Here is a 24,536-nt window from a genome sequence, read left to right as displayed (position 1 = left end):
TCATCAGATGACACTCATAGGACTTCATGTTACACAATACATGTATGTTTTATTCGGTAAATTTCATATTTATATCCAAAATCTGAGTTTACATTGGGCCTTACGTTCAGAAGTTCCAAATCTCAGATTTTGCAGAGAGCCACATCAATTTATAGGAATACTCATAATAAACATTGCTAAAAGATACAACTGTTATGCATGGAATTTTAGATGCCCTTCTCCTTAATGCAACCGCTGTGTAAGATTTCAAAAAAGCTTTACGGAAAAAGCAACCATGCAATAATCTGAGTCGGCGCTCAGAGCAATCAAGACACAAATATATCCGCCATATTTGCAGTCAACAGAAGTCAGAAATAACATTATAAACATTCACTTACCTTTGATGATCTTCATCAGAATGCACTCCCAGGAATCCCAGTTCCACAAAACATTTTTGTTTGTTCGATAATGTCCATCATTTATGTCCAAATTCCTCCTTGTTGTTCTAGCGTTCAGTACACTTTCCAAACTCACGACACGCGGGCAAGTCCAGCGGAAAGTACGGACGAAAGTTTAAAAAGTTATATTACAGTCCGTAAAAACATGACAAACGAAGTATTGAATCAATCTTTAGGATGTTTTTAACATAATTCTTCAATAATGTTCCAACCGGAGAATTCATTTGTCTTCAGAAGTGCGATGGATCAGAGCTCGGTCTCATATGAACGCGCATGGTCAGCGCATGTTCAGGTTATGATAGACCTTACTCATTCCCCTCTCATTCGCCCCCACTTTACAGTAGAAGCATCAGACAAGGTTCTAAAGACTGTTGACATCTAGTGGAAGCCTTAGGAAGTGCAACATTACCAATAGCCCACTGTATCTTCAATAGGAGCTGAGTTGAAAATCGACCAACCTCAGATTTCCCACCTCCTGGTTGGATTTTTTCTCAGGTTTTTGCTTGCCATATGAGTTCTGTTATACTCACAGACATCAATCAAACAGTTTTAGAAACGTCAGAGTGTTTTCTATCCAAATCTATAATATGCATATTCCAGCTTTTATTGCTTTGTAGCAGGCCGTTTACTCTGGGCATGCTTTTCATCCGGACGTGAAAATACTGCCCCCTAGAAGTTAAAAGCTGTAATATCTTATGTTTCACCGAGTCTTGGCTGAAAGACGACACGGATAATATAGAGCTGGCTGGCTTCTCTGTGCATTGGCAGGACAGAGCAGCTACGTCTGGTAAGACGAGGGGCGGGGGMGTGTGTCTATATGTCAATGACTGCTGTTGCGTGATGTCTAATATTAAAGAAGTCTCGAGGTATTGCTCGCCTGAGGTAAAATACCCCATGATGAGCTATAGACCCGTGCCTGGTGCCCCTGCACATTGACTCTGTACCGGTAGCCCCTGTATATAGCCTTGKTATTGTTATTTTACTGCTGCTCTTTAATTATTTGTTACTTTTATTTTATTTTATTTTTCTTAACTGCATTYTTGGTTAAGAGCTTGTAAGTAAGCATTTCACTGTAAGGTGTATTCAGCGCATGTGACAACTACAATTTGATTTGATTTAGACCACAATATCTACCAAGAGAGTTCTCATTCATATTATTCGTAGCCGTCTATTTACCACCACAAACTGATGCTGGCAATAAGACCGCACTAACCGAGCTGTATAAGGCCATAAGCAAACAAGAAAATCCTCATCCAGAAGCGGCGCTCCTAGTGGCCGGGACTTTAATGCAGAGGGTAGGTTGGTCGTGCCGTTATAATGGATATTAATTATTGCTCTCTGATATTACCCGCATTAATGGAAGGTATTGAGGYTTTGCAGAGAAATTGCTTTTGACTCTGATGACTCCTATGAGTATATTTGTGTTGAGGGTATGTGTGCGTGCGTGCGTATGCATGTGTGTGTGAGCATCATATGCATGTGTTGAGTGAAGTTCCTCATTTGTCAGTGACTCACCTCCAGAGTGGTTTGTGTGATTTGTGTTCCTACAGAGCCCACCTACATTACTATGGCACCCCCTGCCTGTCAGTCACTAGAGAACTGCTCCCTGTCAGAGAAGCACTGRTTATACGGCTTCCAACTGGACCTGAACGGCTGTCGCACCTGCCACTGCAAGACACGTGAGTACTGGGCCATATTCATTAGGGCACACAGTGGAATACGTTTTAAAARGTTTTCCAATGTAAAACGAAAATGAGTGTTTCTTATTGGACAAGTCCAGGTAGTGACCTCCCTGGTCTGGTCTGACGTCTCAGTCAGTCAAGCATATTATGCAAAATATGTATATTTTTTCTTCTGAACAGTTTGGTTTATATAGAGGAGAGAACTCGCCCTGAGCCAATGACATTGAGACATTGTTCTCTGGTGTTTTKTCTCACTGTCCTGAATGTCTGACTCTCGGTTAGAGGTCAACCGATTATGATTTTTCAACGCCGATACCGATACCAATTATTGGAGGACCAAAAAAGCCGATACCGATTATAATTTTTTTTGTAATATTGACAATTAAAACAATACTGAATGAAGACTTATTTTAACTTAATATAATACATCAAAAAAATCTATTTAGCCTCAAATAAATAATGAAACATGTTCAATTTGGTTTAAATAACAGAGTGTTGGAGAAGAAAGTAAAAGTGCAATATGTGCCATGTAAGAAAGCTAACGTTTAAGTTCCTTGCTCAGAACATGAGAACATATGAAAGCTGGTGGTTCCTTTTAACATGAGTCTTCAATATTTCCAGGTAGGAAGTTTTAGGTTGTAGGTATTATAGGAATTATAGGACTATTTCTCTCTATACCATTTGTATTTCATATACCTTTGACTATTGGATGTTTTTATAGGCACTTTAGTATTGCCAGTTTAACAGTATAGCTTCCATCCCTCTCCTCGCCGCTACCTGTGCTCGAACCAGGAACAAACACATCAACAACAGCCACCCTCGAAGCAGCGTTACCCATGCAGAGCAAGGGGAACAACCACTCCAAGTCTCAGAGCGAGTGACGTTTGAAACGCTATTAGCGCGCACCCCGCTAACTAGCTAGCCATTTCACATCGGTTACACCAGCCTAATCTCGGGAGTTGATAGGCTTGAAGTCATAAACAGCGCAATGCTTGAAGCATTGCGAAGAGCTGCTGGCAAAACGCACGAAAGTGCTGTTTGAATGAATGCTTACGAGCCTGCTGGTGCCTACCATCGCTCAGTCAGACTGCTCTATCAAATCATAGACTTAATTATAACATAATAACACAGAAATACGAGCCTTAGGTCATTAATATGGTAGAATCCGGAAACTATCATCTCGTATTTCTTTCAGTGAAATACGGAACCGTTCCGTATTTTATCTAACGGGTGGCATCCATAAGTCTAAATATTCCTGTTACATTGCACAACCTTCAATGTTATGTCATAATTACGTAAAATTCTGGCAAATTAGTTCGCAATGAGCCAGGCGGCCCAAACTGTTGCATATACCCTGACTCTGCGTGCAATGAACACAAGAGAAGTGACACAATTTCACCTAGTTAATATTGCCTGCTAACCTGGATATCTTTTAGCTAAATATGCAGGTTTAAAAATATATACTTCTGTGTATTGATTTTAAGAAAGGCATTGATGTTTATGGTTAGGTACACGTTGGAGCAACGACAGTCCTTTTTCCCGAATGTGCACTGCATCGATTATATGCAACGCAGGACACGCTAGATAAACTAGTAATATCATCAACCATGTGTAGTTATAACTAGTGATTATGATTGATTGATTGTTTTTTATAAGATAAGTTTAATGCTAGCTAGCAACTTACCTTGGCTTCTTACTGCATTCGCGTAACAGGCGGTGTCACGATCGTCTTGCGGTGAGAGAGAGGACCAAGGCGCAGCGTGTGAAAAATACATCTTCTTTATTTGGAAGACGAAAAACGAACGAAAACAAACACTGAATACAAACTAAACAAAACAACAAACGACCGTGAAGCTAACTACGTAAGTGCATAGACAAGCAACAAACGTTCAACATAGACAATTACCCACAATCACCTAAAGCCTATGGCTGCCTTAAATATGGCTCCCAATCAGAGACAACAATAACCAGCTGTCTCTGATTGAGAACCAAACCAGGCAACCATAGACTTTCCTAGAKCTCTCTCCTGAACKCAACCCCATACACTATWCAAKACCCCCTAAACAATACACACACCCTAAACTAGACAAAACACACAAACTTCCCATGTCACACCCTGACCTAACTAAAATAATAAAGAAAACAAAGAATACTAAGGCCAGGGCGTGACAGGCGGGCTCCTCGTGAGGCAGGTGGTTAGAGCGATGGACTAGTTAACCGTAAGGTTGCAAGATTGAATCCCTGAGCTGACAAGGTAAAAATCTGTCGTTCTGCCCCTGAACAAGGCAGTTAACCCACCGTTCCTAGGCTGTCATTGAAAATAAGAGTGTGTTCTTAAACTGACTTGCCTAGTTAAATAAAGGTGTAAAAATAAACATTTWAAAAAATAGGCAAAATCGGCGTCCAAAATTACCYATTTCCGATTGTTATGAAAACTTGTAATCGGGCCATTCCGATTAATCGGTCGACCTCTACTCTCGATATGAATATACCTGTCTGGGCCGTTATCAGACGTGGACCAAACGCACTCAGAGGYCACACTGAAACATCCTGAAAGGGCTTTTAAAAACAAACATGTTTTTGGTTTGTGTCCCTGCCTGTTAGAATATGATATGCTGCAAAGGGCATTATCATAAGTTATGACTTATGAGTTTCAATAAAAATCATAATTTGGAGTGTCTGCACCTCTAATCCATTGCCACAGGTCATAAAATAATAAGTGGACTTTTAGAACTATTAAATTGCATTGTAGTTTTGGCCATATATTGAGCAGAGGAGGCTGGTGGTAGGAACTATAGAATGACAGGCTCATTGTAATGGCTGGAATGGAATAAATGGAAACCACATTTTTGACTCTGTTCCAAAGATCCATTCCAGCCATTACAATGTGTCCTGCTATAGCTCCTCCCACCAGCCTCCTCTGATAATGATGTCTGATGTGTCTATGTCCTTCCTACAGGAGAAGAGCTGTGCAGTGCCCTGATCTCTGTCTGTACCCTGAAGTGTCCCTTCGGCCTGCAGACAGATGCCCATGGCTGTGACGTATGTCAGTGTCGCCCCAGACCCAAGAAGTGTAAGGCTGTGGTTTGTGACAAGGCCTGCCCCTTCGGATTCATGTGAGAAAGCAATTCTCTCTCTCCCTTGCTCCCTCCTTCTCTCCCCTCCCTCACTCCCTCCATCCATCCATCCCTCGCTCTGTATATTGCTACCTCCCTATCTCCCCCTTCTCCCCCCTCCTTCCCTCCCTCCCTTTTCCTCTGTGATTCTCTCCCTCCCTTTCCCCTTTCTTCCTTTCCTCCCTCCCTCTCCCAGTCTTACCGACACACTACCCACTCAGACACACTTAAAAAACAAAATGCCGATTCCCAGCTCATGCAATTATCATTTACTTTAAACTCCAGCACTCCACGCTTTGAAATATGAAGCGATTTCAAATCTGCATCGTTTCAGAATAAATGAGCCCTACTTTGCCAGTCACTTTCAGACGTTAAAAAGCAGTAGAACTTCACGGAGACAGCTAGACAGATGGCCAATTGAAATTGAAATCGCGGCTCCTTCAAACTTATGTCACAAATTACTCCAGTTACCTGCTTTGCCTGTTATGCTTAAGTGAGTTTTGCTCGTAAACTGACAAAATGATCCCTTTTTCCTTCTCCATAACTCATTTTGGCTAAACAGGCATTGTGTGTAGAGTTGACAGTTTAATTAGCTCCACCCAGGTTACTGATTGGGTTTGCTGCTTGTGTTGCTGTTGCGCGTTGTACGGGATGGCCTCTGATAGTGAAACTGAAACGTTTAGCTTCCGGCCACTAGTACCATGCTTGTAAGCTCATCGCATCCCTCCCCGAATACTCTGATTGCCATTTACACAGAAATACATCAGGAAAGCAATGTATTACAGCTTTCACTAGGGAATCTTGTCTGCTGGTTAACAAGATATGAACACAGACCTGGCACAAACGTGAACAAACACACAAATACACACAAACACACACAGATATAGATAGATAGCAATAATGGGTGATTTGAAAAGTCATAGTCAGTCGATCAATAATGTAACGAGTACTTTTGGGTGTCAGGGAAAATGTATGGAGTAAAAAGTATATTTATTTTATTTTGGAATGTAGTAAAAGTTGCCAAATATATAAATAGTGAAGTACAGAAACCCTTAAATATTTAAGTAGTACTTTAAAGTACTTTTACTTAAGTACTTTACACAACTGGTAGGGTTAGCGGTAGGGTTAGCAGATGTCATCGTGGCAAAGGGAGGCTACTTTGAAGAATCTCAAATATAAAATATATTTTGATTTGTTTAACACTTTTTGGGTTACAACATGATTCCATATGTGTTATTTCATAGTGTTGATGTCTTCACTATTATTCTACAATGTAGAAAATAGTAACAATAAAGAAAAATCCTTGAATGAGTAGGTGTGTCCAAACTTTTGACTGGTACTGCATATATTTACAAAAAATATATATATGGGGGATTGGAAATTATGCAGACAATTACTTTGATGGAAGCTACAATCTATCTGCAATATTAAAGCTGAACCCCCCCCCCCAAATCAATTAATAAATACACGCACACACTTATAACGCCTAGGCTTGCTGTGCATAAACAAAAGCTTTCCTAGAGCAGTACAGTACTGTATAAGAATGGACAATTACAGCACATGCCCAACTGGCATACCACCTTCTGATTAGTTTAAAATGACCCATAACCAAAACAATATGAAATGACTCAATCTCAGGTGATGAGCTTGTTAATAGATCATTTACCCCCACATCAGCGCAACGTATTTATTACATTAACAAGAGTTGGAGAAGCAGATGATATCTGTCAGTGGTTCAGAATGATTCAGAACCTCTCAGGCTCTTTCACTCCCAGTCAACTTATAAATGCCTCATGAGCTCATAGTACAACTTTCGTACCCCATCATAACACAAAATATAAAGTTGTTTAACGCCATAGCTTTATAGACAAAAAAGTAGCGGGCTTCTGTAAAATAAATGTAAGAATTGCAGACTCCCCCTTTAATGGCTGCTGATCCAGTTCCTCGTAGTAATAGTAGTACGCATTCTCTTTCATAGAGCGGCTAGCAGCTTTTCTATTGGACCCTGGGGAGGCCAGTCCTGCTGCACAATATTCCATCTGCCCTGTATTTTAACTGTGGTGTGAACCGACCAGCCGGCCTGCCTGCTAGGGATTATTATGACAGAATAGTTCTGGATATGACAGAGATTAAAACGCTCAAGCAGCAGGCAGTGTCCTGTCAACACGTTAATCTTCCTATCTTAACCTAAACTCTCACTCATCAACTGTCTGTCACATTAAGCTGTTACTCCACTGGTCTGTCTGCATTGAACCGACGGTTCTATCTCTCACTCTCTCTTTCTCTCCCTCTCTTTCTCTCTCCTTTCTCACAAATGAGTGTTCATGGGGTGAATGGTTGCATCTAAGATTCTAATTTTAGATATCTATTATGCCCTATCAAAGTTATACCTTACCCCTATGTTTTCGAGCAGCAAAGTGTATCGTTTGAATAATTCAACAGGCCGCGTTCTTCTCTGATGTTCCCCACAACTGAAATGGCCCCTGATAGATCCTTATCACCAAACCAAATGAAGATTGCACATGGCTATTTTTTCTCGCTCCTATTGTTCATGAGATAAGAGAGGGAAGAGGGGGAGGGTGGAAGAAGGAGAGGGATAGAGGGGAGGATAGCGGGATAGAGGAGGGGAGGATAGAGGGATAGAGGAGGGGAGGATGGAAGGATAGAGGAGGGGAGGATAGAGGGATAAGAGTGGAGGGAGGATGGAAGGATAGAGGAGGTAGGATGGAAGAAGAGGAGATGGAGGCGATAAGGATGGGATGGATAGAGGAGGATGAGGATGGGATAGAGAAGAAAGGGATAGAGGAATGTAGGGGAGGATGGAGGATAGAGGATGGATAGAGGAATGATAGGAGGGGAGGAGAGGGATAGAGGAGGGGAGGATGGAAAGGATAGAGGAAGGGGAGATAGAGGGATGAGGAGGGAGGATAGAGGGATAGAGGAGAGATAGGATGGAAGGATAGAGGAGGGATAGGATGAATGATAGAGGGGAGGATGGAGGATAGAGGAGGGGAGGATGGAAGGATAGATGGAGGGGAGGATGGAGGATAGAGGAGGGTGGAGGAGGATAGAGGAGGGATAGGATGGAATGATAGAGGGAGATGGAGGATAGAGGATGGAAGATAGATGAGGGGAGTATGAAGGATAAGGAGGGATAGGATGGAATGGTAGAGGGGAGATGGAGGGATAGAGGAGGGAGGATGGAAGGATAGAAGGGGAGGATGGAGGATAGAGGAGGGAGGATAGAGGGATAAAGGAGGGGAGGATGGAGGGATAGAGGAGAGATAGGATGGAAGGATAGAGGAGGGATAGGATGGAATGATAGAGGGGAGGATGGAGGGATAGAGAGAGGGGGATGGAGGGATAGAGGAGGATAGGATGGAAGGATAGAGGGGGATAGGATGGGAATGATAGAGGGGAGGATGGAGGGATAGAGGTGAAGGATAGATGAGGGGAGTATGGAAGGATAGAGGAGGGATAGGATGAATGATAGGGGACGTGAGGGATAGAGGAGGGGAGGATGGAAGGATAGAGGAGGTGAGGATAAAGGGATAGAGGAGGGGAGGATATAAGGATAGAGGCAGAACTGGGTGGGATAGGGATGTGAATTTTAACTTAGGTAAGTGAAGGTGCCCTGCGCGGTCTGGTCAGAGCAGCAAGCCACGGAGCGAAGCGTATGTTTGATATGTCCCTATGGTCAGTCATTTGTGCCATCTGTTGGCGCACACACACCTGTTCACGCAAACAATCTCTCTCTCTCTCTCACACACACTTATCCCTGGCCTTGTTTTAACTGATAACACCGCTGCTGCTTGTCATTGGCACCTGGCTGGAATGTACCCACTGCCTGTCTCTGCTATACAAAGATTTGTTTGGCTGTTTGCTATGTGTGTACCTCTCTGTGCAATGACAAAAACCATGTCAAACTAATGAAACAGATACTACGGCAAGCAAACACAATGTTGTTGGTAACTAAAGCATGTCACACAAACAAACACAATGGCAAACTAAAATCTGATGGATGTCATCTGTAATCAGTGCTATTGTGTTATGGAACAAGGTGAGAGATGAAATTACCATAGCCTAATATTCTTACTTTCACTATAGATTCAATGTTGCGCTTCTGTAGCTTGCATCATTTTATTTTTGCACAATTTTTGTCATTACAATTTTCAATGACACGGTATTGTGGCCTGTTTATTGAATTGCAATAGTTGTGATTTGGTATCTTTTTTTCCGAAGGCTGAAGTACAATGTATGAGAGTTTGTGGTCGTGCATGCCGATTCATTTGGTTTTGGCACTAAACATTTTGTTTGCAGCTCCACACTAATTGCTCTTCTATTCATGCATTTGTTGTTTAAAAGTATAACTACAAAGTGATCACTAATGAGTATGATAAATACTAAAGTTAAGCTAAAGARATGTAAATGCTTACTTTATTTGTCCTCGTAGGCTAATTGTAGATGGGTCCTTCATGTATCCTCGTCAGAGATTGTTACAGGCAAACGGAATGGCGTTCAAGAGSTCAATGTTTAAACTGTGTTGTGGTTCATGCAAACCTGTTAATTCTCCCGGGGGGGGGGATTGAAATGGGAAATTGCACAGTATGTTCCATGATGAAATGCATTATGGGTAAGAGGTATTCTTCAACCCCTAATTTCCTGTTTTGGCCACACAGTGGAAGGTCTGGCTATACTGTAGGCCTACTTGCCGCAGCTCAGGCAAKTTGCTATCAGGCATTATTGAGGCCTGGGTTAGATCAGTGCAGTGACATATGTTGCTCTTTGTCCTGTTTACTAAGCACTTTTGTCACCTATTTATTCTCTACTTTGTTAAAAAAAAGCCCAAACCTGAGGCAGAAAAACAATATTATTTCTGCCTCCTCACTGCAACACCCACCGCTATGGACAGTTTGGCCACCCTCACGGCTTTGATCCATAAGCAGCGATGCTTCGCCTAGCCACATTAGCTTCGTCCAGAGTGGCTCGTCATGTGGTTGCTAGCAAGTCGACAGCATGCTAGGTATCAACAGCCAAACCAGTCGGGGCTAGAAGCTATAGTGAGCTTCGATTGGTCAATATTGAGCCATGATATCGCTGATTATTTGCATAAAGTTAATCTTTCCCCAACTGACATTACCAGTCAAAAGTTTGGACACACCTGCTCTTTCTAGGATTTTTCTTTATTTTTACTATTTTCTACATTGTATAATACTAGTAAAGACATCAAAACTATGAAATAACATATATGGAATCATGTAGTAGTTTTGATGTCTTCACTATTATTCTACAATGTAGAAAGTTGTAAAAAATAAAGAAAAATCCTTGAATGAGTAGGTGTGTCCTGTTCATGCGCCCACTTCGCTTCTCCTTGCTTTTCTTCTATTGAAAATGTATGAACCTTTGTCGTTTCATCGCCCGACATCATCCCTAGTGGACATGGGCTATCCATTTTAGATTCTGTGGCGTAAACTATAAAAATTAGGACCTATATTTTCTAAACTTATGAAGAACTGATCTTCACCTCTCTCTCTTTCTCTCTCACCCTCTATATATCTCTCTCTCTCCCTCTCTACCCCATCAGAAAGAATAAGCATGGTTGTGATATCTGTCGCTGTAAGAAGTGTCCAGAGTTACCTTGTGACAAAGCCTGTCCAATGGGCTTCCAGCAGGACAAGTTGGGCTGTCTGAAGTGCCAGTGCAGAGGTGAGTGCCATCTATTGATAACCTTTGATGCTTATGCATTCATCATTTAGAGACTGCTGATAATACTTTTTTCTCAAACTCTCTCCTCGCTTTCCCTGTCAGACTTGGAGAACCACTAATGTTTTAACTATTGTTCTGTCAATGTTTTACTGCTTCTAACTATTACACCAATAGAGGGTTGTCTGGTTAGTCTCTTGCTGCCAGACTTGTTCTGAAGAAACCTGGAACGGCTATAAATCATTTCGAATTCCTTATATTAAGCAACCCAGACGGSATGATTTTCTTGTTTTTTACATTTACGGATAGCCAGGGGCACACTTCGACAGTCAGACATAATTTACAAACGAAGCATTTGTGTTTAGTGTCAGTAGGGATGACCAGGGATGTTCTCTTGATAAGTGTGTGAATTAGACAATTTTCCTGTTCTGCTAAGCATTCAAAATGTAACTAGTACTTTTGGGTGTCAGGAAGAATGTATGGAGTAAAAAGTATATCATTTTCTTTTGGAATGTAGTGAAGTAAAAGTAAAAGTTGTCGAAAATATAAATAGTAATGTACAGATACCCAAACACACTACTTAAGTAGTACTTTAAAGTATTTTTACTTAATTACTTTACACCTCTGCCTAAAAGGCACCCTAAAGAAAATGTACACTTAATCCAGTATAAACTAATGTATATAATTTATTATACAAGAGACAAAATGTACAAATTCTACCAGCACAACGGAAGAGTCATGTCTTAAGTGTAAAACTAATATTGACTCAATAATCCATGCTTTCTGGGAATGTGATGAAGTCCCAAATTTATGGGCAGAGCTAGAAAGTTGTCTGTCAGAAGTATTACAATGTTAAATTACTTTTAATCCATCTGTCTGCATATTTCAAGACATGGCATATGGGGGTGTAGTGAGATACCCAACAGGCTGGACGATTCTCTTCTCATCACGTATCTTGAAAAAACGTATACTAAAAACTTGGAAATCCATCAATCTGCCATCGTTAACAGAATGGAAAAATCAAATGATTTATTATTTAAATATTGGAATAGCATGGGCAACAGAGAAAAACAAATTGATACAATTTAATTGGCCAACAATAGTGCAAGCACTAGGGATGGGGGTGTGGGCATGCGGGTCTGGGCAGATGAGATGTAGTCGTTGTTTGTGTGCATCTGTAAGTTGTTGTTCGTATGTATACATTTGGATCTGGTGTAAAAAATAAATAAATAAATAAAATAAAAGGCACCCTATTCCCTATATAGTGTACTACTTTTGTAGTAGTGTATTATATAGGGAATAGGGTGCCATTTGGTGTTTTTGACACCACCTGTTGGTGCATCCAGAGGGCAGACTGGGGTCATCTCCTCCACACAGATCTATTATTGATGCTCCTCTTGTGTTCTACTGTGATTCGCACTAAATAATTAAATCGTTGTGAAAAATGTATGAATCAGCATTGAAAACTCCTCTTTTAATGAGGAAAAACTTTTTAATCTGTCTCCCTTTTGAATTGGTGAAATTTGGCATCCACCCAGAATAGCTCAGAGTCTCAGACAGAAGTTTAATCAAGGTGTTTTTTTTCTCTCCCTGGTATTAATCTGGTCGTGGTTGGACCGTGCTCAGAAAAGCCAGTCAGTAATTGGTCCGCCTAACACTGTTCTTTATGGGTTATGTTGGTAGTTGTATCTCTAAAATCTTTCCTCTCTCCTCTGTCCCTCTTCCAGACCAGAGCTCCTCGTCAGTGGCCCCGTTAGTGAAGAAGGGTTCCTGTCTGTCCATGGATGGAAGACGGCACGAGAACGAAGAGAACTGGCATGATGGCTGCCGGGATTGCTACTGCCACACCGGCAGGGAGATGTGTGCCCTCATCTCATGCCCTGTACCATCCTGCGACAGCCCTGCCATACAGTCCGGACAGTGCTGTCCATCCTGCCCAGGTAGAAAACCTTAAACAAACAAATTAAATATGGGAAGAAAAACTGTGCACTGGTAGTAGGCTATTCTTAGATAGGCTAGTTGTTGTTTTAGATGTATACAGGTTTACACACTATTTTCCCATCCTCCTCATTGTTTCATATAATAGATAATGTTGATAATGCATTACACACTAATGAAAAAGCTGTTTCCAATATGTTTCACCCTTGACCCTGTGCTCTCTCTTCCGTCCTCCTCCCTCAGAGGAGCCCAGCTCCCACAAACCAGACCTGGGGGATTCGTCAGTGTGTCTGGCCCCGGGGGGAGAGTACTTTGTGGAGGGGGAGACGTGGAACATCGACGCCTGCACCCAGTGCACCTGTCACAGTGGGCGTGTCCTGTGTGAGACAGAGGTGTGCCCGCCCCTGCTCTGCCAGAGCCCAATCAGAACGCAAGACTCATGCTGCCCCCACTGCCCAGGTGAGTTTGAGCAGCCATTGGTTTTTTGAGTTGGCTTTGAAACACTATTGGTCTTTAAGTCTCTATATATTTGAGTCTGTCTGGCAAGAATAGTCTGTATGATGTTTTACTTTATAATAGAGAGGGGCGGCCTCATTATTAAACGCAGTATAAGCCCTAAGCCGTGTATGAAGGTAGAGGTGAATGTGAAGGGGATAGGGTCTCAAAGTTGTCTTGACTGAGCTGAGGTCCTTAAGGTAATTAATTATTGCTGCTCAGACCTGGCATTGAGAGAGATGCTATTTTAACATTTTCTATTTCTCTTGGCACATCTAGCCACTGGGAATTTTGCCCATTCTTCAAGGCAAAACTGTTCCAGCTCCTTCAAGTTGGATGGGTTCCGCTGGTGTACAGCAATCTTTAAGTCATACCACAGATTCTGAATTAGATTTAGGTCTGGGCTTTGACTAGGCCATTCCAAGACATTTAAATGTTTCCCCTTAAACCACACGAGTGTTGCTTTAGCAGTATGCTTAGGGTCATTGTCCTGTGGGAAGGTGACTCTCCATCCCAGTCTCAAATCTCTTGAAGACTGAAACAGGTTTCCCTCAAGAATTTCCCTGTATTTAGCGTCATCCATCATTCCTTCAATTCTGACCAGTTTCCCAGTCTCTGCCGATGAAAAACATGGTGTTCTTGGGGTGATGAGAGGTGTTGGGTTTGTGCAAGACATAGCGTTTTTCTTGATGGCCAAAAAAAMKTGCATTTTAGTCTCATCTGACCAGAGTACCTTCTTCCATATGTTTGGGGAGTCTGCCACATGCCTTTTGGCGAACACCAAACGTGTTTGCCTATTTTTTTCTTTAAGCAATGGCTTTTTTCTGGCCACTCTTCCGTAAAGCCCAACTCTGGGGAGTATACGGCCTAAAGTGGTCCTATGGACAGATACTACAATCTCCGCTGTGGAGCTTTGCAGCTCCTTCAGGGTTATCTTTGTTGCCTCTCTGATTAATGCCCTCCTTGCCTGGTACGTGAGTTTTGGTGAGCGGCCCTCTCTTGGCAGGTTTGTTGTGATGCCATATTCTTTCCATTTTTTAATAATGGATTTAATGGTGCTCTGTGGAATGTTCAAAGTTTTGGATACTTTTTTATATTCCAACCCTGATCTGTACTTCTCCACAACTTTGTCCCTGACCTGTTTGGAGAGCTCCTTGGTCTTCATGGTGRCGCTTGCTTGGTGGTGCTCCTTGCTTAGTGGTGTTGCAGACTCTGGGGCCTTTCAGAGCAGGTGTATATATACACTGAGATCAGGTGACAGATCATGTGACACTTAGATTGCACACAGGTGGACTTTATTTAACTCATTATGTGAAGATAATTGGTTGCACCGGATCTTTTTTAGGGGCTTCATAGCAAAGGGGGTGAATACATATGCATGCACCACTTTTCCGTTTTAATTTTTTTTTCATTTCACTTCACCAATTTGGACTYTTTTGTGTCTGTCCATTACATGAAATCCAAATAAAAATCCATTTAAATTACAGGTTGTAATGCAACAAAATAGGAAAAATGCCAAGGGGGGTGAATACATTTGTAAGGCAACAACACAGCAGCACAACAATAGTTTGTCTGGCCAAACAGACTAGAGAGTGATGGCCAAAGAGACAGATGTAAAGAGAGATCAAGAGGTACAAAGATGTAGAAACATAGAGGTACAGAGATGTAGAGACAGAGAGGTACAGAGAGAGAGAGACAGAGGTACAGAGACAGAGAGATACAGAGACAGAGAGAGACACAGCGAGGAGGATAAGAGAGATGGGAGAAATAGTTTCTTACGGTAAACAGCTGGAGAAAAAAACACAGATCGGAGGCCAGAATCAAACTCCGTAGAGAGAGTAAAAAAAGAATAATGCATAAGTTATGGAGCTCTAGAGATGAATAGTGCATGAGAAAACTTAGACATGGCAAACCAAGCCAAACATGAAACAGGCAGCAGTGCTTTGGGCCTCTGTCACTGTAAAACACAGTGTAAGAGGACTGAGATACCTGGAAGGCCACCAACTCAACTCTCACATGGATATCTGGTGTGTTTCCATCTCTTAAGCTGTTTGTTTGAGATGTTTTAGTCGAATAAACCAAAGACGCAAAAATGAACATTCTACCGTTTGAATGTCATCTATATTTTAAGCCCTGTATTATGGGTTTTATTAGCTGCTCTAAGAGCTACAGTCAGGCTTAAAGAACGCATCTGTCACGCCCTGACCTTAGAGAGCCTTTTTATTTCTCTATTTGGTTAGGTCAGCGTGTGATTTGGGGTGGGCATTCTAGTTTGTATATTTCTTTGTTGGCTGGGTATGGTTCCCAATCAGAGGCAGCTGTCTATCGTTGTCTCTGATTGGGGATCATACTTAGGCAGCCCTTTTTCCCACCTTCAGTTGTGGGATCTTGTTTTCTGTTTAGTGTTTCTGCCTGACAGAACTGTGCGCTTTCGTTTTCACGTTTGTTATTTTGTTTGAGTGTTTTTTGAAATAAAAGAACCATGAACACTTTCCATGCTGCGCTTTGGTCCACTCTTCCTACCACCAACGAGAGCCYTAACAGCATCTTTAAAAGTAGGGCTGGGAATTGCCAGTGACCTTACAATACAATATTATCATGATACTTAGGTGCCGATACGATATGTATTGCGATTCAATACTGTTTTTTATTGTGATTCGATGTGCCAAACATATTGCTSACCATATGTCTGCTGCAGTGGGAGAATAGAGAGCCATGAGAAAACGAGTTTTGATCAGTCATGGAAATAAAAGTGATGAAAACAAATTTGTTCCCTATTTAAAAGAAGATGAAGAACAACCTATGAAGGAAAAGTACTGGAGTTTTGGTACAGCCAACTACCGCAAAAAAAAATGATACGATATTGTTAAAAATAATATCCCGATATGTAACTTCCGATTTTTTTCCCCCATCACTATTTAAAAGCATACCCGAACGAGTGAAGAAATGTATTCACTGTGTGTTCAGTGCAGTCAGTTGATCCTGTGTGTGTGTGTTTGTCCCTCTCTCCTCTATAGACGAGCCCATCACCCCCCATTCTCCCAGTAATGACAGCTTACCCAGCTACTGCAGGAACAAGGAGGGYGACATCTTCCTGGCAGCAGAGTCCTGGAAGCCCAACACCTGCTCCAGCTGTGTGTGTCTGGACGGTCAGATCAGCTGCTTCTCAGAGTCCTGCCCGCCCGTTGGTTGTGCCAGGCCCGTGCTGCGCAAAGGACAGTGCTGCCCCTACTGCCTCGGTATGCTGCACACACACAGATCATTGGACATACCTGTACTATAGACAATGTGGGGAGGTATCCAGAGACGTGTTCACATGATACATGGGTTGAGGCTTATCATTACCTTAACTCTAACCTGATAAGGTGGTGTGTTCGCACCAATGTTTGAAACCACAAATGTGTGAAATTGTATTCATCCCAATCGGTGAGATGGTCTTGCCTATATGTTTGTGTGTATTTACTGAATGAGTATCTTCCATATTTTTTCCTGTCTTGGAGGTGGATCCTATTTGATCTTCTCCTATGTCTCCTGGCAGATGCCACACCAAGAGCCGTGTGCCACTTCAATGGGAAGACGTATGCAGACGAGGAGCGCTGGGACATAGACAGCTGTACACACTGCTACTGCCTTCAGGGACAGACCCTCTGCTCTACTGTCAGCTGCCCCGCCCTGCCATGCCACCAACCCACCATAGTGGAGGGCAGCTGCTGCCCTATGTGTTCAGGTGTGTGTTGGCATTCAGTCTCATTGCCTCTAATGACTTCCTTCCCCCTTAAACACACGCCCTTGCAAAATATGCTTTTTCCTGGTCATCAATATTGCTTCTATGTATTCACTTCACTATTTTMAAATAAGGACTATGAAGAGTGCATWCCAATCCCATTGTTGGTATGTATAGGTCATTATCAGTAAAACGTCACAATATGGTGCAGAGCGTTCGATTTGGCTACTGGGGGTCAAGGAGACCCCCAGATCTGCAAACAATTGACAACTACGTGCCGTTTAAGGGATTGTTAAATAAATGTTAACTATTTGGTTTTAATATCCTCACCTCTTGAAGAGCATAGTCAGAAGTACACATCTCCGATTATTCTACATTTAACTCTATCAGAGTTATACAGCAAGTCACTGCATGTTTTTTATGATCAGTGACGTTATATTGATAATGACTCATTCACACCATGTCCCTCAAATATTTATTCGGTTGACTGTTAAGCTATCATTAATTGAGGACAACCACAGCAAACACCTTCATTGAGATTAATCATCTGAATGGACGGATTAGGGTTTGACTAGTGATGTCAAGTAAATTAGCATGCTTTGCTTAGGCTAGGATAATGGATTGATAATAGCTCCCTCTGTTCTCTCTCACCGTCCTGCCATGGATCGATGAGATGCAGTAGCAGTGTAATTAGCTGACGAGAACTCCACTGCCCGTAATTCATCCCTGGGTTCAAATACTATTTGAAAACATTTAAAATACTTTATCTTTCCTAGATTGCACCCACCTGTCACTCCAAGCAGACAAGAGCAAATGTTCAAATTATTGTTGTGGTGCCCAACAATAACTGGTTGAACAGTTGGAGAAGAGGGCTGATAAAGATCAGACAGAGTCATGTAATCCCTTATTGTGATTGGCTGGAGATTAAAAGCTAAATTTGACCTCTTCTCAGATTCAGGCACAACTAATGAAGAGTGGAAGGTCACTTTAATTATTTTTATTTCACCTTTATTTAACCAGGTAGGCCAGTTGAGAACAAGTTCTCATTTACAACTGRGACCTGGCCAAGATAAAGCCAAAGCAGTGGGACAAAAAACAACAGAGTTAAACATGGGATAAACAAAAGCACAGTCAATACACAATAGAAAAATCMATATACAGTGTGTGCAAATGGAGTAAGGAGGTAAGGCAATAAATAGGCCGATAGTAGCGAAGTAATTACAATTTAGCAAATGAACACTGGAGTGATAGATGTGCAGATGATGAGTAGAAATACTGGTGTGCAAAAGAGCAAAAACAAGTTAATAAAAACAATATGGGGATGAGGTAGGTAGTTTGATGGGCTATTTACAGATGGKCAGTGTACAACTGCAGCGATCGGTAAGCTGCTCAGATAGCTGATGCTTAAAGTTAGTGAGGGAGATATAAGTCTCCAACTTCAGCGATTTTTGCAATTCGTTACAGTCATTGGCAGCAGAGAACTGTAAGGAAAGGAGGAGTTGGCTTTGGGGATGACCAGTGAGATATACCTGCTGGAGCGTGTGCTACGGGTGGGTGTTGTTATGGTGACCAGTGAGCTGAGATAAGGTGGAGCTTTATCTAGCAAAGACTTATAGATGACCTGGAGCCAGTGGGTCTGGCGTACATACATCATACAAACTTTGTGTAGCGGCAGTCAAACAAAAGTCAAATGACCAAATTTTCTAAATAGCTTCAACAAATGACAGAATATCTCCTATATTTAGCAAAATCGAATTAATGATTATACAGATTGAAGATCYGCTCATGAATAACTGGGAGATAAAGAGATTAAATAGCAAAGTATCTTAATGGGGACCAACTCTGTTTTAAACATATCCATATATACTCTCATACCGTTTGTTGATCACATTCTCTGCCAAAGCTCRCGTAACGGCAGGGGAGACCGGGGATGGTTGTAAGACTTTTAGCAAGCCATTTTTGTTGTTATTTTTGTTGTATTATAATGCTAAATAATGCAATTATTTTTGTTGTATTAATGCTATTTAATCTCTCCTCAGACTAATATTATTCTGTTTGTCCTTTGCAAATGTTCCACCCCTTGTGTATTGCGCTGCAATTAGCATTTTTTGTTAATTTCTCAGAGATTGCGCTACTACATTCAAAATGTGTGCGTGAGGGGTGTGTGTGTGTGTGCGTGTGATTAACCCTCCATTAACTTCTCAACTGAATGTGTGTGTGTGCGTGCATGCGTGCGTGCACGTGTGTGTAATTAGCTAGCTTCAATTTTAGCTACATATTAAAACTTTAGCATTGCTAAATTACATGAAATATATAAAGACACACTGGTTATTAACCTGGTATATGTTTGGTGAATCTAACTACAAAGCAGGTGATGCCATCACAAAAAATATATATATAAATTCTTACCTCAAAATGTGCAGAGTCTTGCTTCTTCACGTGAGGGTTGATGTAACGTGTACGCTAATAAAACGGGAAGCAAGTACAGGGAATGAATTTAATAAATAAACGAACATGGAACAAAAAAGAAACACGAGAAATGTACAGACATGAAACATATAACCAGAATCAATAACGCCTGAGTAAAGAACCAGTCACGTTCGTAATAAGGACYGAACCAAGGCGCAGCGTGATTGAAGTTCCACATCTTTATTACGGTGAAACTTTAAACAAAAACAATAAACCAACAACGAAACGTGAAAGTAGTGGTGCACATGCACAAAACAATATCCCACAAACACAGGTGGGAAAAATGGCTACCTAAATATGATCCCCAATTAGAGGCAACGATTACCAGCTGCCTCTAATTGGGAACCATACAAAACACCAACATAGAAATATTGAGCTAGAACACCCCCTAGTCACACCCTGACCTACTACACCATAGAGAACCAAGGGCTCTCTATGGTCAGGGCGTGACAGAACCAAAGGGAGTGACAGATATAGGGGCGGTAATCAGGAGGGTGATAGAGTCCAGGTGAGTCTCAAGAGGCGCAGGTGCGCGTAACGATGGTGGCAGGTGTGCATAATGAGAACTGGCGACAACAAGCGCCAGAGAGGGGGAGCGGGAGTAGACATGACAGTACCCCCTCCCTGACGAGCGGCTCCAGCCGCAGGACGCCAAACTCTAGGCGCGGTAACCCGTAGAAATGGCTGAGGCGCAGGAACCCGTAGAAACGGCTGAGGCGTGGGAACACGTAGATCCGGCTGAGGCGCGGGAGCGCATAGAGCCGGCTGAGGCGCGGGAGCCCGTAGAGCCGGCTGAGGTGTGGGAGCCTGACAAGCCATCCGAGGTGCGGGAGCCTGACAAGCCAACCGAGGCTTGAGAACCTGACGAGCCAACCGAGACTTGAGAACCTGACGAGCCAACCGAGGCTTGACAACCTGACGAGCCAACCGAGGCTTGAGAACCTGATGAGCCAGCTTCGGCAATGGAAGTCTGACGAGCCAACCAGGGCTTGTGAACCTATCATATTAGCTGAGGCATGGAAGCTGGTCGAGCCAGCTGAGGCATCCCCGGTTGCGTCGGGGAATGTAAATGTAAAGAGTGTTCCCGGTTACCCATGTTAATCCCTACTCACCACATATTTCAATATAACTCCTAATTCCTCTCTCTCTCTAACCATGTGTTTCCATATTATGTTACAGAGATGTACGCACCAGCCCCCACCAACATGCCAATTGAAAAGACAGACCAGCACAGAGGTAGGAAGCAGCACCAGCCTGCCTGGCCCACCCGCAGTGAGAACGACATCATGCCCCAGTTCAAAGGTCAGAGTTCAAATCAAACACTTCCTTGTCTGAAAAAGAGACACATGTGCCCACACAGCATGCGCTCACACACACACAAACACACTGTCTGTCTCCTCAGTGCTGCTGTAGCTGCTAAATGTTTCTGCTGTCGTCCATACAGTGCCTTCGTAAAGTATTCAGACCCCTTGACTTTTTTCACATTTTGTTACTTTACAGCGTTAGTSTAAAATTTATTAAATTGTATTTTTTCTCATAAATCTACACACAATACCACATAATGACAAAGCAAAAACTGGTTTCATTCCAAGGTTTTACTTTATTTTTCCATTATCTACATTGTAAAATAGTGAAGATATCAAAACTATGAAATAACGTAGTAACCAAAAAAAGTGTTAAACAAATCACAATATATTTGAGATTTGAGATTCTTCAAAGTATACACCCTTTGCCTTGCACAGCTTTGCACACTCTTGGCATTCTCTCAACCAGCTTCATGAGGTAGTCAACTGGAATGCATTTCAATTAGCAAGTGTGCCTTATTAAGTTAATTTGTGGAATTTCTTTCAGTCTTAATGCGTGGGGGCGGGGGGGGCCGTCAGGAAGTCCAGGACCCAGTTGCACAGGGCGGGGTCTCGAGCTTAATGACGAGTTTGGAGGGTACTATGGTGTTAAATACTGAGCTGTAGTTGATGAACAGCATTCTTATATAGGTATTCCTCTTGTCCAGATGGGTTAGGGCAGTGTGCAGTGTGCAGTGTGATTGCGATTGCGTCGTCTGTGGACCTATTGGGGCGGTAAGCAAATTGGAGTGGGTCTAGGGTGTCAGGTAGGGTGGAGGTGATATGGTCCTTGACTAGTCTCTCAAAGCACTTCATGATGACGGACGTGAATGCTATGGGGCGATAGTCATTTAGCTCAGTTATCTTAGCTTTCTTGGGAACAGGAACAATGGTGGCCCTCTTGAAGCATGTGGGAACAGCAGAATGGGATAAGGATTGATTGAATATGTCCGTAAACACACCAGCCAGCTGGTCTGCGCATGCTCTGAGGACGCGGCTATGGTTGCCATCTGGGCTGGCAGCCTTGCGAGGGTTAACACGTTTAAATGTTTTACTCACGTTGGCTGCAGTGAAGGAGAGCCCGCAGGTTTTGAAAGCGGGCCGTGTCGGTGGCACTGTATTGTCCTCAAAGCGAGCAAAGAAGTTGTTTAGTTTGTCTGGAAGCAAGACATCGTGGTCCGCGACGGGGCTGGTTTTCTTTTTGTAGTCCGTGATTGACTGTAGACCCTGGCACATACCTCTCGTGTCTGAGCCGTTGAATTGCAACTCTACTTTGTTTCTATACTGACGCTTAGCTTGTTTGATTGCCTTGCGGAGGGTATAGCTACACTGTTTGTATTCGGTCATGTTTCCGGTCACCTTGCCCTGATTAAAAGCAGTGGTACGGGCTTTTAGTTTTGCGCGAATGCGTTAAAATCCTGCATGAAAATAAAAACCAGACAGTAATAGACAACACTTGTTCGGTTAACCACAGCAAAAACAAGAACCAGAGTACTTGGGGGTTGAACCTTTATTTTCTCAGCCATTCTGTTGGCTGTCCATCCATAATCCACAGGTATAAAAGTCTGTATCAAGAAATAAAGTGCAATACACCAATAAACATGCACAAATACTAACAGTGGTTGACTGAACAAGAAAATTTGAATTATGTCATTGTCCAGCTAACGGGCCTTCTTACGCTGCTCCCTGCTGTTCTGATTGGGGAAGATTTTAATAGTCGTTGAGGGTACAACATCACGATACACAAACTCGCTCACTGAATCAGCGTATTCATCAATGTCATTGTCCGATGCTATGCGAAACATATCCCAGTCCACGTGATCGAAGCAATCTTGAAGCGTGGAATCCGATTGGTCGGACCAGCGTTGAACAGACTTGAGCACGGGCGTTTCCTGTTTTAGTTTCTGTCTAGTTTCTGGCTGGGTGCAACAAAATGGAATCGTGGTCAGATTTTCCGAAAGGAGGGCGGGGGAGGGCTTTGTATGCGTCGCGGAAGTTAGAGTAACAATGATACAGGGTTTTGCCAGCCTGGGTCGTGAATTCTGATAAGACCGCTCCATCTGCCCCTTCTGCGGCGCCGTTGTTTTGGGTCGCCGGTTGGGATCCGATCCATTGTCCTGGGTGGTGGACCAAACAGAGGATCCGCTTCGGGAAAGTCGTATTCCTGGTCGTAATGTTGGTAAGTTGACGTTGCTCTTATATCCAATAGTTCCTCCCGGCTGTATGTAATAAAACTTAAGATTTCCTGGGGTAACAATGTAAGTGTCAATGGTGTATTGGAGGTGAAGTCTGGTGCTGGAGAGCAGAGTATAATGAACAGATACATTTTTATTATAGTTCCAAAAATGAACTACATAAATCAAATGCGCTCAAAAAACGGAACATAAAAGTAAAGCGCGTAAACTAACACCACATAACATGAAACAATCACACTCAAAACATGATGGGAAACAGAGGGTTAAATACAAGTAGATTGATTGGGGAAATGAAAACCAGGTGTGTATGGAAACAAGACAAGACAGATGGATATATGAAAAAATGGAGCGGTGATGGCTAGAAAGCCGGTGACGTCGATCGCCGAACCCCGCCCGAACAAGGAGAGGAGCCGATTTCGGCGGAAGTCGTGACAGTAAGAAATAATACATAAAAAACGAAATACTGCATTGTTTCCTAGGAACGCGCAGCGAGGCGGCTATCTCTGTCGGCGCCGGAAGTTGAGTATAGAGTTATCTCTGCTGCAGAAGATAAGTTCATTAGCATTACCAGCCTCAGAAATTTCTGCCAAAATAAATGCTTCACAGAGTTCAAGTAACAGACATATCTCAACATCAACTGTTTAGAGGAGACTGCATGAATCAGGCCTTCATGGTTGAATTGCTGCAAAGAAACCACTACTAAAGGACAAAAATAATAAGAAGAGACTTGCTTTGGCCAAGAAACACGAGCAATGGATATTAGACTGGTGGAAATTCCAGCTTCACCTGGAATGCTTTTCCAGCAGTCTTGAAGGAGTTCACACATAAGTCCGGGCTCTGGCTGGGCCACTCAAGAACATTCAGAGACTTGTCCCGAAGCCAAGACAATGCAGGAGTGGCTATCTGCTTAGGGTCGTTGTCCTACTTGTAGGTGAACCTTTGCCCCAGTCTGAGGTCTTGAGTGCTCTGGAGCAGGTTTTCATCAAGGATCTCTCAATACTTTTCTGCGTTCATCTTTCCCTCGATCCTGACTAGTCTCCCAGTCCCTGCCGCTGAAAAATATTCCCACAGCATGGTGCTGCCACAACTATGGTTCACCGTAGGGATTGTGCCATGTTTCCTCCAGACGTGATGCTTGGCACTCAGGCCAAAGAGTTCAATCTTGGTTTCATCAGACCAGAGAGTCTTTCTTCTCATGGTCTGAGATTCTTTAGGTGCCTTTAGGCAAACTCAAAGTGGGCAGTCGTGCATTTTACAGAGGAGTGGCTTCCTTCTGGTCACTCTACCGTAAAGGCCTCATTGGTGGAGTGCTGCAGAGATGGTTGTCCTTCTGTAAGGTTCTCCCATCTCCATAGAGGAACTTTAGAGCTCTGTCAGAGTGACAATCGGGTTCTTGGTCACCTCCCTGACTAAGGCCCTTCTCCCCTGATTGCT

General features: G+C 42.7%; 1 protein-coding gene across 1 annotated transcript in view; it reads left to right on the top strand.

Annotated features, from left to right (window-relative positions):
• The window catches only part of crim1 (cysteine rich transmembrane BMP regulator 1 (chordin-like)), a 177,676-nt gene that overhangs the window by 144,720 nt on the left and 8,420 nt on the right, over positions 1-24,536 (top strand). The window contains exons 8-15 of the mRNA XM_023986849.2: positions 1,988-2,116; positions 5,079-5,235; positions 10,820-10,941; positions 12,666-12,878; positions 13,120-13,335; positions 16,389-16,610; positions 16,910-17,098; positions 20,744-20,866. Of these exons, the coding sequence (XP_023842617.1) occupies positions 1,988-2,116; positions 5,079-5,235; positions 10,820-10,941; positions 12,666-12,878; positions 13,120-13,335; positions 16,389-16,610; positions 16,910-17,098; positions 20,744-20,866 (1,371 nt within the window). The remainder of the gene's footprint in view (positions 1-1,987; positions 2,117-5,078; positions 5,236-10,819; positions 10,942-12,665; positions 12,879-13,119; positions 13,336-16,388; positions 16,611-16,909; positions 17,099-20,743; positions 20,867-24,536) is intronic.

Source organism: Salvelinus sp. IW2-2015, linkage group LG4q.2, assembly GCF_002910315.2.
Source record: "Salvelinus sp. IW2-2015 linkage group LG4q.2, ASM291031v2, whole genome shotgun sequence".
NCBI classification, from domain to species: Eukaryota; Metazoa; Chordata; class Actinopteri; order Salmoniformes; family Salmonidae; genus Salvelinus; species Salvelinus sp. IW2-2015.
The sequence above is the reverse complement of the archived record's forward strand: the minus strand, read 5'-3'. Positions and strand labels throughout refer to the sequence as shown.